The sequence below is a fragment of the Vanessa atalanta genome, chromosome 7 (assembly GCF_905147765.1).
Source record: "Vanessa atalanta chromosome 7, ilVanAtal1.2, whole genome shotgun sequence".
In the NCBI taxonomy this organism is placed as follows: domain Eukaryota; kingdom Metazoa; phylum Arthropoda; class Insecta; order Lepidoptera; family Nymphalidae; genus Vanessa; species Vanessa atalanta.
The window spans coordinates 11074283-11092377 of record NC_061877.1 but is presented as its reverse complement, the minus strand read 5'-3'; the positions used below and the strand labels follow the sequence as shown (position 1 = coordinate 11092377).

The 18095-nt window shown below is 30.2% G+C and overlaps 2 protein-coding genes across 3 annotated transcripts in view; one reads left to right on the top strand and one right to left on the bottom strand.

Moving 5' to 3' along the window:
• The window catches only part of LOC125065137 (tolloid-like protein 1), a 107656-nt gene extending 102765 nt beyond the window's left edge, over positions 1-4891 (bottom strand). Inside the window, exon 1 of the mRNA XM_047672595.1 lies at positions 4873-4891. The gene's annotated coding sequence lies outside the window, so the exon portion shown is untranslated. The remainder of the gene's footprint in view (positions 1-4872) is intronic.
• Positions 4892-13049: 8158 nt separating this feature from the next.
• Positions 13050-17883, top strand: LOC125065366 (methionine aminopeptidase 1). Of its 2 annotated transcripts, XM_047672928.1 has the most exons (7): positions 13050-13225; positions 13291-13561; positions 14038-14209; positions 14750-15044; positions 15332-15468; positions 16108-16240; positions 17447-17879. In XM_047672928.1, exons 1-6 carry the CDS (start codon positions 13066-13068, stop codon positions 16207-16209), a joined length of 1137 nt encoding a protein of 378 aa, XP_047528884.1. In that variant the 5' UTR covers positions 13050-13065; the 3' UTR covers positions 16210-16240; positions 17447-17879. The 2 variants fall into 2 exon arrangements, with proteins under 2 accessions (XP_047528884.1, XP_047528883.1); XM_047672927.1 differs by having other exon boundaries at positions 16108-17883.
• The last annotated feature ends 212 nt before the right edge of the window (positions 17884-18095 follow it).

Sequence of the window (18095 nt, the reverse complement as noted above, 5' to 3'; positions counted from 1 at the left end):
TTTATTTATCTTTTTTCCTACTTCCATTGGAATAGGATATATACTAAACTAGTAGTCATACGCGGCTGCGCTCGTTTAAGGGGTCGGTCATCAGGTGTTAGATATAAAAAAAAGTTGCCTTTGTCGTACATTGGGGTTGAAACTTGCAACTTGGGGAAAAATTTGGTATGAAACCAAATTTTCGTTTCGTCGTGAAAAGTAAGAGTTACTTCTGCATTTATTATATTAGTATTTAGCAAAAATAATCAACTGGGCTGCTACTGCGAATTTCTTGATAGAAAAACCCAATAATTTTATTTTCTAAGGTACTCGCGATCTGTGTAGCAGCCTAGTTGGCGTCTTGTAATCTTCGTGATTAGACAAATAAAATATGAATTTATGAAATGCTTATCACAGTTTGACGAATATGTTATGCTAAATAAATAAATAAAAGTTGGGAATGTATAACGTTATGTAACGGAATGAGCGATAGAAAGGGATGACTACGAGTGTCACGGCGGTTAATCTACAGGGAGACCAGCCAAATACGCAGGACATATTATTTTCAGTCCACATCTATTATAAATAATATTAAAAAAAATAGTAAAAAAGGAATGAATTGGTTCAATAAATAAAGTTTTTATTGAGAAGCAACATCAACCTACAACACCCTACCTATAAAGCTTACCAAAATGACATTGTATTTTTATTGAGAAAAAGTAAAGACGTACGTACTGGACTCAGATTTAAACTATCTTAGTTCTAAAAAAATGAAACGATAAGCTTAATTTAATTGTAATCCTTCGCATCAGAGACTTCGCCGACAACTAATAAAAAGAGGCGATCCTATCTCACTGATTCAATTTCCAGGAGGAATCGTTGAAAATGGAAATTAATACAGTCAGGATATCATCGGAACTCTGAGGCTGTTTAACGATCTGGTTATGGCAGGAATAGCACTGAATTGAATTATCAAGAATATATAGAATTCAGAGAGTTTTATGACCAATCAAAAAGCCTTAATGTAGGCTGTAAATCAGCAAATTTAACGTCTTTCGAAGATGTGTGATCGCGTATACGTTGTCCCATAAAAGAGTGTAAACCCGTATAATAGGTTAAGTAATAAAGGTTGGAAGCTTAATTTTAATCGAGAATGCACGTCACAACTTCTAGAATATTTTCAATTTTTCCAAGATAAGTAATATTATGAAGATACAAGCGGTGTCTACTATATATAAATTCAAATTGAAAATTGCAAAAACCTTGAAGCCCACGAATTTCACTCATAAATTTTAGTTGCAATAATTGACCCACACATACATTCATACATCCAGATTTGGACCTCTCATCTCGATTAAGAGTGACGTGATCTATCAACTGGACAATCTTGGCATTGTATTTATGTAATAATAAAACTCATTTAATATTTATATAAAAGTGCTGACTGATTTATACGCGTTAAATAACAATATAGATTCAAGAGTCTTTGAAGTTGTTTTATGTAGATTTTAACGAGTTTGCCAAAGCAGGTGTAAAATCGAACAAAATGAATTCAGCTTACATTGTAGTGATTGATCAAACGGACTCGTTTCAATCTATTTATTTAACGGACTAAAAATATTGCAGGTTATTTTATTAAAAAAATAGGTTAAATAATAATAATAATAAAAATTAAATGTTTTGTAGTTGCAAACCCGTATGTGTAGATGAAATAGTAATTCTTAGTATTTTTGTGTTCCGGTATGGAATACAATAGTAATGGTAATGGCTGATGCTAGTCTGTTTGTAGTCATAGACTAGCATCTTACATAGACGTCTAGCATCTTCGGTCCCAAGGCTAGTGCATGACGATATTAGGAATGGTTAATATTTCTTACAGCGCCAACGTCTGGGCAGGCCTGGCTATCCAATAAAATTCTTGGTTTTATTTTTCATCATGACGTATTCTATTCATAAAAAATAAAATCATAATAAGAGATATAGCTATCTATATTTTTTTTAAGCAAGGTAAATAATAAGTACGTGACTGTAATAATTTTAACTTAATTTACCTTAATGTTCCATTCATGGATTTTTCATTTTCCAACACCGTGACAAACTAATTTTGTTATTTAAATCGAATAATAGTTAAAGTCGTTTCAGTAATTTAGTTATATGATACTAATGTTGCTTACTTTAATGCTTACTTAAACGTTCTGCGCGAGGAGCTTAGGTCACATTCATTAACATTATTAATAACGTTTATTTTCTTCAAATCTATATTAAATTTGTAATAAATTAAAATTCGCAATACTCAACTAAGAGCACTGGCCAAAGTACAATAACTATTGAGTAGGCAAAACAGAATTCTAAGACCACGACATTATACGCTGAATTTAAAAATGAAATTGTTTTAAAAAAAAAAGGTTTTATATCTATTAAAAAACAAGACCAAAGAATGTATAAATGCTTCATCAATATGTATTAATTTTATTAGTATTATATTAATGAAATAATATTTGTATGGAACATGCACGAACTTGTAATTTCTCTCACCCGATAATACAGTGCATGCGTATAAAACAGTATCTGTATAAATCTTTATTTTTGCCATTCGAGTTCTCCTTCTCTCATATTCACGGCGTTCGGTATGTCAGATTTCCCTATCCCAGATTTTTTAAACGAACAGGAATCTCACCTGATGAAAAGTGACTACCACTACCCATAGACATCTGCAACAAAGGGGGGCTTGCAGGTGACTTGCCGACCTTTAAGGAATTAATGTACTTAAGGAATAAAGGTTCTCACAATGCCTGTCGCCAAGGGCAGAATCTTATGTCAAATCTTAGCAAAAGTATGATATTGTATAAACTGGATTATACTCTTCATTCATCTTTTCATTTCCGGTATGTTCATAAATAATCCTACCAAATCAATTACTTAAATAACATCATAAGTAAGTCGGTAATTACTTGCAACCACCTGGAACATGACATTTTACTTTTGTATGATAATATGGATCACTGAAATTAGCAGAGCATTGTCTTATAAGGGACATATAAGGACGAAAATGACCCCTAATTATTAGATGCCTTAGTATTGAAAAATAATCCAATGAATAACTAAAATATAAAATATTATTAGCATGTAGTATTTACCTACTACAATTATAATTATATTTGTAGTTACCTACATATGGAATTTTAAAAAAAGGTTAACTTTTTAAAAGCCGATTTTTCTGGTTCCATTGAAGTAGGGTACTCTCTCGAGTCGATGATTCATCAAATAACAAAGTTATTGAATGCCACGTCTACGTCTGAGAAGGGATATCGCCCCCTTCGAAACTTCTCGTCGCCAAGTTACATATAAAATTGCTTTCAATTGAAAGAAAACTCTTGTGTTAAACCTTGCAAACTTTTCATCCACTCAAGGTCTATAATAAAACGTTTGAAAACGATACGGAAGGCTCGAACCTTTTTTATTAAGTTAAAAACTTAGATGAACATTTGTATTTTAATTTTATAAACGTAGATTTAGAGTTACCATATTAAATATTTAGTTAAAATATAACTATTTATAAAAAAAAAATAAGATGTACCTTGATTACTTTGTATTTAAATTTAGAATTTTGTAATAATAAGACGTTTTATTGTAATAAGTTATTGTTATTGCTATAACGGAAAATTTAAATTAAAAACATTTTCAGTATACTTAAACTAGAAGACATAATGCGTTTTGTACAAGATTTTACTATGTAATATACGTATTATTATATTATATAAGAAGCTGCACTTCTTAGTTTGATGCGGTCAAAATTTAAACGTTACAAGTCGTACGTTTTAAATGTCAGTTTCCAGTTCTTATATAAGCTATCAAACTCCATTCACATCTGTATAGTACTTTTCTCAACAAATACGAAAGCATGCTAGTATTATTATAAAAATGCCTTTTCATTCGTTGGTAGTCTGGAAAATACCACTTTTTTCGACCTACAAAACAAATGTTTAAAATGACTACATGACTAAAATAATTTTTATAATGCTCCACCAATCGTCATGCACAAAACTCAGAAGGGTTTGCACAAATCTTTTATTTATCCTGCATGAAAATCAGCGAATAATACGATCGCCTTCTACCAAGTAAATAGCAGAAGCCGTTATTTATAAATGTTTTAAAGTGTAACTTAAATTATATAACAGACCATATTAAAAATATCTTAAGAATGTTATTTTAAAAACGAATAACGTAATTGGAAAATTGGCTTAAATAGACCTAATATATCAACCATAATTGTAAAAAGAGATTACAGTCTAGCTGTTCCCGCGACTTCTTCACCGTTCAATTTAGTTGTGCCATCATTTATATGTATTTATTCATCCTGACTACCTTTATATCTATTTTCATCGCAATAAGTTCAGTGGCTTATGGTTAGTCGAGGCGAAGTAACAAACAAACCGTCAGAGTTATATTCGCATTTATAATACTATTCAAGAAAATTCCACTTCCTGTTTTGAGATGCGATTCCACGGTAAAAAATCTTCACAATTTTAATACCAAATTACGTTCTAATCTATTCAGCCATTACGACGCGATGTGACTTACTTACAAATAACTGGATGATAAATCCCGGCTATTCGAATGAAATGGATTCAATTTTTAAGAACAAATAGAAACTCTTTTATCATTTATTAAATAAATAAAATATCTCTTTAATTTGTACGCAATAAATAAGTACGCAAAAAAAAAAAGTCATTAATAGGGATTTTTTCAATTTAATTGATACCTTACCCTTGCTACTATTTTTATAATAGCAATGATTTTTCTACCTACGAAACATTTTCAACATTTATTTTACAATTAAATATTTTTTTTGGTAATTAAAAAATAATACTTTAAAATGAATTATATACTTACAATAATTCGTATAATTTCACACACACGCGTATCGAACTTTTCGCGATCTCAAGTCGATTACAAGCTGAGGGTTGCAAACGTCCACCCTCCACGCTCACCCGAGACCGTCTGACGCATCCCCGGCAGGGGTGATTCTACAAGATCAGATTAACATATGAAAAGTGAAAACGTGCTAATAGTAGCTTATTCGAATACACTTACGTTACCATTCTTAGTTTAGGGGTTGCTATTGTTGAAATAATGTAAAAAGTAACTGCCTATACATTTTCACTGCTAGGCTTATCTTCTTTCTTTTGAGATAAAGTGTTGGAGTGTCCACTACATTTTTTCAATGTGGGTAGGTGGAATTAAGTTATAAATAATTGTTGTTTAATTACGTTTAATTTTATTAAAGCACCCATCGTGATTAATTTTGATAATATCGAAACAAAACTATTAAAATGTTCGTCGAATTAACAAAAATATATGAAGCTCTATCAAAAGGAAATAAAAAATAAATCGATATTTAATTATAAGTTTGCGAGAAATACGTAGATCCTAAGGTAAGAGATTAGTGGAACAGCTTGTAACATCTGCGTCTCAACTTAAGAGCCTCTGGGTACAAGATGTACCTGTCAAAATTCAAGACCCTTTGCTGATGAATTATGTGGTTATCTTTCACTCAGAATTCACTTTACTGGTCTCAAATAATTTACCTATTTCACATTATTATAAATTAGTATAAAATTTACTCGGTCGGTCGCTATTAAAAGTAACAAGTTATGAAACTGTATATACTTATTTGATGGTATTTTATGCCTATCTGCGATCAGTAAGTAGCTTTCTACTACAAGCAATTTATCCGCAAAACGGCCTCTAAAGTGTTTTTTCCAGTAAGGACATTACTTTTAGAATATGAAATGGTTTTAGCAATATACTATGTCTTATAAGCATTGCCTTCATTACAAATAATGGGGCACGTGCCTGGGGACACTGTCAAGGGGCCGCAAAAGGCTTATAGTATATTTTTTTGGTAACGGCGTTGCAGTGCAAGGGCAACAAATTTTAATGTGACTCATGGTGCCCGGAATGAGCTAAGGCAGCTCTGGTATGATGACTTATTATTTGCAAAGGCGGGAGGTATTTCGTCTTGTTATTTCAGGTCTTTTTTACCAAGTCTAGAAGTACCCCATATCGAAAATGATAATGATGAGCGATCTTTTGATTGGCCAACGGTTTTACATGCTTTCTGAGTCACAAAAATTTCGCTGCTACTGTGAATTTCGCGATTGAAAAAATGACAAAACTTTTTATGGACACGACCTAATGTGAGTAACGTGTGATTAAATAAAATTTCTTAAAAAATACTTCAGTAACGCTTCCAAATAAATTTAATATGTTTTAAATTTAACTTGTCATTATTGTGCTATAATGTACCCTGATTAATCCTGATCCTTCCCGTAAAACTTCTTTGCAACCAAAATAACGCGCTACATCGTTGCAGTTTCTCTATTTTACCAACACCTGTTCCACCAATAGAGAAATGGCTTGTTGCGAGTACAAGGTTCAGTTAATGTTATTTTGTGCAATTTAAATGTTCTAAGAAATAGATCAATGTCGCTTTGTTGGCGGACGTAAATAACTTCACAGTTTTACAATATAGCAGGTTTATTCATTCACGTCTAGTTAATGTCTAGTTAAATAAAATTATTATTAATGTTAAAGATAATGCATGGAAATTCAAAGCGATACTGTGTGTACTCGCAACGACACATCAATTTGTAAGCCAACGCGTAACGTAACTACATAGCACCCAAAGGGGTTTCGTAGGAAACGGACAAATGTTCACATAGTATTCGCAAGTCGTATTTTGGCTCGCTGATGAAAAATTTTAACATATTATATAGACAATGCACTGCCAATCATTTACCTACCCACCTTTAAGTTACTGTTCTGATGAAAAAAGACTGGCGTACAATTTTTTTATCTATTCATTAACAATGGCGCGCCCCACCACGCTAAATATTATCGGCGTGCATTAGAAGAGTAAGTTCACCCGTGCTAAAAAATATCTTATTGTACGTGAGACGACTAAGAGCAAAGACAGCAAAAGAATACAAATTAGAATATAATTGTTTTATTTTCGTATTAATTAATTAAACTTCTTCAAGAGTGAATACTTTTATATTCGCAAATAATACAGAATCAATAAAATTAAAAAAAAAAAAACAAGATTATTTTTTTACGTACGTTCATAGTGATGGTTGTAATTGTTGCGCCTTTTGTAGATTCAATGGACGGGAAAATATTGAATAAAAATAATTACAGGTTACTGATCTGAATCGAGTTTCTCTAGTAGAACACTGTCGAACGTTATAACATTTTATAGAGTATTAATATAATCTGTTCTAGCGCTTTTCAAATTTGTCTCAAGAGTTATTGTAAAAAACAATTATTGGTATTATAGAGTATTTCGTCTCATAAACATACACTATAATAACTGAGACAATAGTCTCAATTTCACACAATATTAAGAAGCGAATCGATTGATGTTATTTTTTATCGTAATACTTACTTATTATATATTCATAATATTTTAATACATTTAAAAGTACTATAAAAACATAACATCAAATATTGCACCATTTGTACAATTTATATCATGATGACATATCAACTAGGGATGTGCACTATATGATTTTAATCGATTCTTGACGATATTACTCCGTTATATAATTTCGTAAATCAAAGAAATTTTAAATTGACTATATAGTTTTAGTGTTTATCCATAACGAAGAAAAAATAAACATTTTTTTTTCTCTTAGTAATATTACTTTGGAAATAAACTAACTCTTGTCCGTATTTTAAATCAACTATTAGATAATGAACCTTAAGTTACCTCTTTTATTGATTCATAAGTAACACTTACCTACGTACTTATAAACGTAAAAACCTATACATATACATATGCATGGGTTATATAATATATTATGTATTACATCCTTAGTCTTAACCTCTAAATAATATATTTTTTTCAAATAAATATTTTTTCAAAGTGTCCGTTGTCAATGAATGTTATATTCATGGGTGAATACTTGTTATTTGAAGACAAAAGTAATTTTCCTTCGTTGTTGCTTCTCGGGCGAATATCGTCCTTTTTGGATTTATTCATTTTAAATACGTCACTATTCGTTTTTGAACGCTTCCCTATTTATTTAGTCAATTACATTAAATAGATAGGTGACGTTATTTATTTAAAAGAGATATTATTTTTCATTTCAAAGAATACTAGGTATTACTACATATAATTAAATTGGAGTGGCTGTTTGTATTATTAAAATAACCCATTTTTACTAAATGCATATGTATGTATACACGGTACATATAGCCAAATATTTTTTTTACAATTTTTGTCTGTCTGTCTGTTTGTTCCGGCTAATCTCTGGAACGGCAGAAAGCGGATGTAATAAGGAGTAACTTATGCTACTTTTATTTTAGAATTATATAAAGAATAAAAATAAAATCTCGCTACAATATCCAAATAACTTAAATTCAAACAACGCGCACGAAGTCGCGGGCACAGCTAGTTAATAATTATGGTTTGTATTAGAATTAATGACTTTAACTTATGATTTTATAAACTTTTCCATTATTGTTAACAGTTTAAGCCGTGTTATCACTCGTAGCTGTTTCAAAAATTATTGTACTTGCAATATTTATGTCCATATTTGGACGACGATGGTATTAGGAGTAACTCAGTACTTCCTACGACTAATTATAAAACTATAATATAATATTTGCTGAATCCCTCATTAATTTAATGCGGAACACGTAAAATAATTATTCGAAGGGTTGCTTTGCTTTAATAGTTTACGTACGAAACTTAGAATGCTAATAGCTTGGACATGACATCGACTTGCATTATATAGATATGACGACCAGGGAAAAGAAAAAGTGTATCTTAACTGAAGATTGCTCTGCGTACGGCTTAAGGCGACCAGTGACCACCAGGCACCAATGAGTTTTCATGTGTTTGTATTTATAATTCGTCGCTTGCCGTGGAGGAAAATATCGTGTGCTCAATAAAGTTCTGCCACAGTTAAACACCAACACGTACTGGGGAGACGTAAAGAAATAAGCTAGAAATCGTCTCATCGAGAGGTGAGGACGCCTTTTTTCTAATTTGTTTTTATTGATTATGATAAATCATGTCAATAGCTACTAAATAAAAAAGAAAATCGTTTGACAAATAGTTAAAAAAAAAAAGACGAAACCTCAAATTTTAAGTTAATTTTTAAATTTAAGAATATATATATATATATATATATTTATTTTATAGTTCAGATGCAGCAGCAGGTTTAACTGTGCACTTTTGTCAAAAAAACTACTTTTAATAAAATTATTACATATATGCGTAGATATATATACAAAACAAAACAATGTATCAATGATATACCTGACCGTATTTCACGCTGATTCCCGGCTCCCGCCAATAATGATTGATTGAATTTAACACCAATCTGACAGCTTGACGTAATGACGTTCGGATAGTTAGACTGATTCTTCTCATAATGATAAGACAATACGAAATAGATTCATTTTAGCATATTATTGTTGGAACAAAGTTATTTTACAATAAACTAGCAGAAATTGTAAGGATGAAACTTTATGCTCCAGGCCAATTATCCGTCTCTTTCTTCTTTCATTTATCTAGCTCTTTTAAATTTTATATCTTGCTATTTAAACTTTTTTTTGTTATTTTTTTTAATTCACTTATGATTTTTAATATATAATTTGTTATTGTCATTTAATTATTCTCAAACATTGAAAATTTATTTCATTTTGTCTGTTATGTCACACAAAATATGATATAGCAAAAGCAACCAAGCGGTTGCCCCGAAACATTTCTCGTTATATTATATTATTTTTACAGCCATACAATATCTGACTTTAAAAAGGAAAAAAGCCATGTGATTTCATAAAGGCTATTATTATTATATTATTAAAGATATCTAGGGAAGTAATGCATAACACTTCTAATCCACTCCCTTAAGTTAACTACGCTTATAATAATTCCGTAAGGGTTGCTTTATCTTACAATTTGACGGACAATATTTACATAGGATTTATGGTGATACAAGGTAAACTAGGGGATAACTTCTATATCTATAATGTTATATCAAGTACATAATAATACAAATAGGCGTTAGCTGTGGATAGCTATTATATTGTATTAAGCTTGGTGGTAGGGCTCTGTGCAAGTTCGTCTGGGTATGTACCACCCACTCATCAGATATTCGTGCCAAACATCAATATTTAAAATTATTGTATTTTGGTTTGAAGAGTGAGTAAATACCAGTGTAACTGACATTTTCATCCAAAGCATCCAAGGTGGCGCATTGGTGATGTGAGGAATGTTTCTTACTCAGCTAGTGCCTATTGACGGTCGTGACCACTTACCATCAGGTGGTTATTTTGCCTGGCCACATATGTAACAAAAAAATAAAATTATTGTGTAGTTTCTATGGCTGGTTTTTATTTTCATTTAATTTTTTTAATTAAGATAACAACCCACTACACCTGTTCGCTTTTTCGTGATACTTAAAGTTGTTGTTAATTTGATTAATTCTTACTATCACATTTGGTCGCCCTTTTGATCGCCTCGGGCGGACTCCCCGAACACTCGCTCCTAAGACTATACTCGACCCAAGTAATACTGCTTATTAATCGAAATGGTTTTTTTTTAATTATTTAAATTAGGAAGGCAAACGCGCCAGCTTTAACCACCAATGATAACTGCTGTATCTTTAATGTTTGTATGTAAAAATGTAAAAAAAAACGTTAAATAGTTAATTATTTAAATACGTAAAATTATATATTTTTTTTAATAATTACTGAAACCAGAAAATATGTATGTATGTGAATATGTATATGTATTCAACAGCAACAAGTACCTGATATATATCTCATTACATATTAATTTAAAAATCTCTCACATTTTATCGTCATCGTAATCTAACTTCCAAAATAGGACATTCCGCAAAAGCTAATACTCGCAAAATGATAAAATGTCATAAAATTTTATATCATACTTTGCATTTCCTTTAATAGGGTCTCGGCCGGAAAATTAGTGCGGCGAACGTTTGGAGTGGGACTGCTCGTCCGGAAACCACTCCGATCCTCTGTAGCTCATTGAAATCATTATCTTTCTTCATTTCCAAATATCCATAATGTATCAAATTATAGTTAATCAATAATATGTTCATATAGTGTAGTAGGTTTTAAAAAGTAACGGCATTATTTATAAATGTTGTTTAGGAGACGACGTGTACGTTAGATATCAAACCAATGATGGTTTCATATTCGAATTAAGAATACACAATATTGTTAAATTAATCTTATAACCCTAATATAACATTTAAGTATAATAAGTTAAATTAAAGTATTTTATAAAAACCCTTTTGAATTGTCATTTAACAAATCTCTCTTTGTCAGGATTGATAAATTGAGAATTCGACAGAATTTTCGAAACTAGTTTTATTTAATACCATGCATTAAATTATATTAATATAAATTATATTGAGTACCTATAATATTAGGGTAGGAACATTTTTTAATAAATTTTTATTTAGAAGTTAAAATTGAAAGGGCATAAGATAGTTTGAAAAAATGACATTCAAAAGCGTGCTACGTATTACTTCACCGCTAGATCATTTTAGAATATAAGAACTTACCTAAAGATCTTCGGGTAGTTATGACATTACATTATTTTTAAAAGATGCTTCATAGGATAAAACCTATTTAAACGATTTATAAAACTATTCTTATTAAATACGATAAAGATTAAGACGGTCCGCGTATTGATAAAGTCAAAGGAAAAATTAAAAAAAATATATTGACGTTCCATCCTTATTCATTTAGAACCACCAATTGCACAATGTACACATCAGTAACAAGATTTAGGCGACATTATTACCGGTAATTATTAAAATGGTCCACTTATTTTTATACATTTGAATTTGCAATTTCTAAGCATATATTATATATACAATAAACTAACAAATACATAAGTCGTTATTATACGAAGTTGTCGACATCTAAGTGATAGGTATAATTATAACGGACTTACCTATGTTTTTAATATCACACAATTTAAAAGAAATCAGCGGTCGTATTCAGCTTAAAATTAAATAATATATCGTATAATGTCGTCGTTTTATTCTAATATAGAAAACATTATATATAGTATATAAAATGTTATATGGTAAATAAAGGTTTGTAGACAAATTGAAAATCAAGCCTTTTATTTGGAATTTCAAGTCTATAGAATCTCTATTTGCTGGACAAGCATGGCTGGAAGAAAATAAACACAGTAAAAATAGACCGCTTCAAAGTCAAACGTAACGTCAATATACAATCGCGTGTATTGGAAACTTTTTTATTTTAATTTATTATATTCAGTTCTTTAAATCTATTGTACCTTGTTGTAATGAATGTCAGTGATCTATTAACGGCTTGCAATTATTTATACATCCGTACTAGAAATATTTTTATAATGAGCTACGATTCTCCTGACGGCCTGCTCTGCCAGCTTCGACAAACCTTTTTCAGTAAGTATATAAAATATAATACTATAGGAATTATAGAGGAAATATCATAGCAAGTATTAGATAAATAGTTGTAGTTGATGTTGTTTGGCAAGTATAATTGCAAATTGAATTTAAATTGCACGAGGTAAAATTTTCATGCTTGTTTATTAAATATATCAATTAAACAAAATGTAAAATGATAATTATATTAATGGATAGATATTTTTGATGACGTCAACTTAAAGTATATAAATCGAGACTCGACCTATAAATTGATTCTTGATGAATTCTTAAATTGAGATTACCTATAAAAAAGCAGTGGATCTACGTCAAACAAATGTTGCAAAAGAAAAAAAATACATTTTTTCATAACGAATCGAGTTTAATGGCATTACAGAATATTATTTTAGAAAAGTATACTGTATTGTGTAAAAAAAAATAATGTAATAAATATAATACGAAAACAATTTCTTGTTATTGCTCCTAGATTGTTTTTTCTACATGTTATGCTTTTGATAGATATTTACATAGGCGATTCGTTCAAACATAAATTGTCTATGATTCTACAAACATTAATTGACACTTGGTCACTTGTCAAATAAATTGACATTCAGTTTAAGTAAAAATGGAAGCGAGTGTGTTATGTGAAACTCCCGGGTGCAAGTCACTTGCTATGTTACAATGCCCAACATGTATTAAACTGGGTATACAGGGTTCTTTCTTCTGCAATCAGGAATGTTTCAAGAAGTCGTGGAAATCACATAAAATCATACATTCGTTAGCGAGTGAGTGTTTATAGGTTATGTTTGAATGAGTTTTCGTAGAATGTTTCATTATGATTTTGTTATAGAGGGTGAGAGTACAGATGGACCTGGAGTGGAATACAATCCTTGGCCATCTTATTCCTTTTCTGGTAAGCTGAGGCCTTTTCCTCTGGGAGCGAAACGAACGGTGCCGGCTCATATAGGCCGTCCAGATTATGCCGATCACCCTACCGGTTTTCCGGCTTCAGAAAATGCAGCGAAAGGTTCTGGGCAAATAAAAGTGCTCGATGATGAGGAAATAGAAGGAATGCGTGTCTCTTGCCGTCTTGGTAGAGAAGTTTTAGATGAAGCTGCTAAGTAAGACTTGTTTTATATTATTAGTGGAAAAATTAAAATTATAATTGTGCTATGAAGCACTAATGTTTTTTATATTCTATAGACAATATACATAAAGACATGCTGCGCCGACCCAAGTAAATTGGGATAAGGGCAGGAGGATGATGAGACAATATATATAAAACATAACATAAAAGCTTTTGTACAATATTTGAAATATAATAATAATAATGTTCTTATTGGAATAATAGGTATTAAACTGGCATCTATTGTCTATTCATTCATATCAAATAATTATATTTTAATTTGTTTGTGTGAATTTTTATAAAAGTCAAATTAAAAGTAAATTGCTTGCTTTTTAAATGATAGAAAAATACACCAAATACTTGAACAACAAGCCTGTATAGACTTGAAAGTTTAAATAATAAAATAATAACAAATCACAGTATTCAAATCTCTCGATCACATAATATATAATCTATTTATTTTATTTACAGGGTGTGTGATGTCGGTGTTACTACTGATGAAATCGATCGGGTTGTACATGAAGCCTGTATTGAAAGGGAGTGCTATCCGAGCCCTCTCAATTATCACAATTTCCCAAAAAGTTGCTGTACATCAGTTAATGAGGTTATATGTCATGGCATACCAGATGCACGTCCATTAGAGGTGTGTATAATTCAATATTAAGATACCCCAGTACTTAGTACAATTGAATCTCATCTGAAAATTGTCATATGCTTAATTTGTCTCTATCACATGTTCAGTAGCTCTAGAAACCATTAGTTGGAAATATGTATGTGTTGAATTATAATATGCCTAAAAGAGCTCTAAACTATCTGCTAAACAGGAAAGAAAGCCTGCACTGGAATGTTTACAGACTATTATAATAATTCAAAATTTGATATGATTCTATATTAAGTTGTCAAAGTTTTTTATTGAAACAGGATAAAGATTTTATTAATTTAAACAGCTGTAAAAAAAAAAGAAATCTAATGCAACAACAATATAATAATAATAATTTATCCTCTACAATCATAATTGTAATATGTTAGATCATGGAGCTGAAAGATACTTACTCCTATATCAACACCATGCGCACATAGTACTATAATATTGACTGTACATCATTATATATGTACATTTCTAATGGTACTACGCCTTTATTCTAATAATTTAACCGCTAATTCTTACTATGATGTTTTATAGGATGGTGACATATGCAATGTTGACGTGACAGTTTATCACAGAGGTTTCCATGGTGATTTAAATGAGACATTCTTTGTTGGTGACGTTCCGGAATCAACTAGAAAACTTGTACAAATTACATATGAGTGCTTACAAAAGGCAATAGAGATTGTTAAGCCAGGAGAGAAGTATAGAGAAATTGGGAATGTCATACAGAAACATGCACAGGCTAATCGCTTGAGCGTAGTTAGATCATATTGTGGTCATGGAATACATAGATTGTTTCATACAGCACCCAATGTGCCTCATTATGCAAGTGAGTTGAGTGACTTGACATTGTTTTTTTTTTTAATTTTTGCTAAAGAAACAAAGAAGGAAAAACAAAGAGTGTACAGGTTATAAAAGTGAAGTTTGATATAACTTGATTGTATAACTACACTCGCTGTTATTATAGCAATATTTTTATAATAGTAATGATATATAAACACAACATCTGCTTTGTATAAATGCTTGTATTTAAAAGTACTTTATTTGAATTATAAATGTAAGTTAGTTATTATTAAGAAAACTTGTAATTTCTAAACAAAATATTTTTATTCACAGAGAACAAAGCAGTGGGTGTAATGAAGCCGGGCCATTGTTTCACAATAGAGCCAATGATAAATGAAGGCGGCTGGCGTGATGAGCAGTGGCCAGATCACTGGACTGCTGTTACTGCTGATGGCTCAAGATCTGCACAGGTAAACCATCGCTTATTCATAACTCAACTTATATTTTACTATAAAATATGTCATGTATAATTTATAGTAATTTTTGTTGATCTTAAAGTAGGGGTGATGTCATAGTTTCAGAATTAATATAAACTATGGTTTATATAAATATTTATATGTTCTATATTATGCCTTATGTCAATGTAGTAGAGAGAAAAATAATCGAAAGTCTTTCAATATAAGTTTTTTTAGACTTCATAAATGGTAACAGAAAAGTCAATGGAGATATTTATCTATTTTTACCATAAATAATGGTAAACTATATTGAAAACTTTAGTTGACTCATATTCTCCCACGAAACAGCTATACTTATATCAGTGTAAAATATAAAAAGACATAACATCTAAGTTCCCAAAGTAGATGGTGCATTAGTGATATGAGAAATTATTACTATTTTTTATATTATCAATATATACGGGCAGTAATCACCACCAAAAACAAGTGTATGCTAGTAGATTTGCAGATCTCAAATCTCGATACAGATAGCATAAAAATATTTTATTTTATTAAATATTGTGGAATAATGTAATTATCCGAGCATTTATTTAGCATTTCAGTGACTCAATTATAAAAGTCGTTAAAAATATGAATTTGTTTTTTTTTTTACAGTTTGAACAAACTTTATTAGTGACAGAGACTGGTTGCGACATACTTACACAGCGGGCATCCGGACGTCCGTGGTTCATGGACCAGCTTGAAAAATTCAAGTAGTCTGATAATATTAGGCAGAACATCCACTGAGGTGAAATATTCTCAACATATTGTGCAATATTTAATAAAAATTCTATACTTGTATGTCTGTTTATACATGAATAGTTCAACAGCACAGAACCCTTCAACCTCTTTTTTGATATTAAATGTCATTTATGGTCTAGGAATTGTTTAAATACTTAACAAATTAAGTAACAATATATATTATGCTCTTAGTACCGTCCGCAAAATAATACCATATGCCAAAAAAGTCAATTTACAATTTACAATAGTTTAAGTAAAAAGCCAAATGTGTGTACTCAGTGGATGAATATAAAATATGTTTGGAATGTTAAGGAGTGGTTTCGTTGATTTTTTAAACATCACATCGGTAAAATCTTATGTCTTTCAATGAGTTGTGTTCATTATTATTAAATCTGGCTTTGTTTTTAACTCGGCTGTATACAATAATACAAGTATCATATTTAAAAAAAGTAGTTTTTATTTACCGTCGGCCAAAAATTAATTCGATTATTAATAACAATGAGCTTACTTCCTGTGAATATATGTCGATTAAAATTAGACTGATCCTTAATGAATCATTGATAGACAGATTTCGGTAATGGTTATTGGTCGATATAAAAATGTGTATTATATAAAATGTTTGCTCCTAAAATGTGTTAGTACATAATGTTGTGGCGTGCACATGTTTAATGACAGGACAAAACAATATTTATACATGCTACTAAAAAAATAAACATTATTTTAGATCTTGCGAAAATTCAATCAGCAATTTTGATACTCTAATTTTTTAACATAATGGGCAAAACTCAATTCCCATTGAATTCAATTTCATTCTAGGTAGCGGATAACGCGGTAGATTTGGGCTACCGACGTTTTCTGACGGGATTTTTTGCAAGATAGTCTTGTTTATTTAACCTTTAACTGTTATATATATATAATATAGAAAATTGAATTGAATCTTTTAATATTATATGGGAATAATTGATTTGGTAAGCCCCATAGGGAGCAGAATGTCATAATACATTTTCGGCAGTAGGTTTTTTAAAGTTTTATTATATGTATTAACCCAAATGACAATAATACTAACTATACAACAAATTTAAATGATTCGTTCAATAAACATAAGACATTCTTAATATTTTCTTAAATCTGGTTTTAATGAATAAGGTTTCTTCATAAGTATTCTTTGTATATTTGAATTCCAACAAAAATAAACGATGTCTTGTTTTTTTAGTAACCCACAAAACAAGGTATGTCTGGCTGTAAGGATTTCAACTTTAACTTGAATTATTGTATTTACTACAAGAAAAAAAAAGTGTTTGTTGTCTTTCGAAATACAAACTAATTTGAGACGCGTAATAGATGCACGCCATTGCAGTTGATAAATTTTATAACATTATACTAATTCAATAATGTTTTTTTTAATTGCATGTATGCAATTGAATGAATGATAATGTTCCTTAAGTTATTTTTTAATAAAAAAAAATAAGTGACCAAAGTTTTTAAAGACCTAACTAAAGACATTGTATCCTATTCCTTTATACGTTTAAGCGAATGCTCATGATACAACATTTTTCAGCTACATAATTATATCTCTATTTCGAACTTGATATTTTTAAATGTAAAGGATGCGTCACAATAAACATGTTTTCTGAAATATATTTTTTTTTTATAATTTGTGATAGCTCTATGAAATGAAATAAATTTTTATTCGATATTTAATTAGTTTTATTTAGTACATTTGGCATTTAACAACATAAATTAATAAATGAGTTAGTGGAATATAAAAATGTAAATGCAAAAAATAAGTTAAGACCCTAAACTTATATATTATTAAAACATATTTACAATTAACATTAAAATCGTCCCTACGAATGTATCTT

Excerpts from the sequence above, each read along its gene's own strand:
- LOC125065366 (XM_047672927.1), top strand. The coding sequence starts at position 13,066 with ATGGAAGCGAGTGTGTTATGTGAAACTCCCGGGTGCAAGTCACTTGCT. Across the intron at positions 15,045-15,331 it reads CAATGTGCCTCATTATGCAA|AGAACAAAGCAGTGGGTGTA; the intron begins GTGAGTTGAGTG and ends TTTTATTCACAG. Across the intron at positions 15,469-16,107 it reads ATGGCTCAAGATCTGCACAG|TTTGAACAAACTTTATTAGT; the intron begins GTAAACCATCGC and ends TTTTTTTTACAG.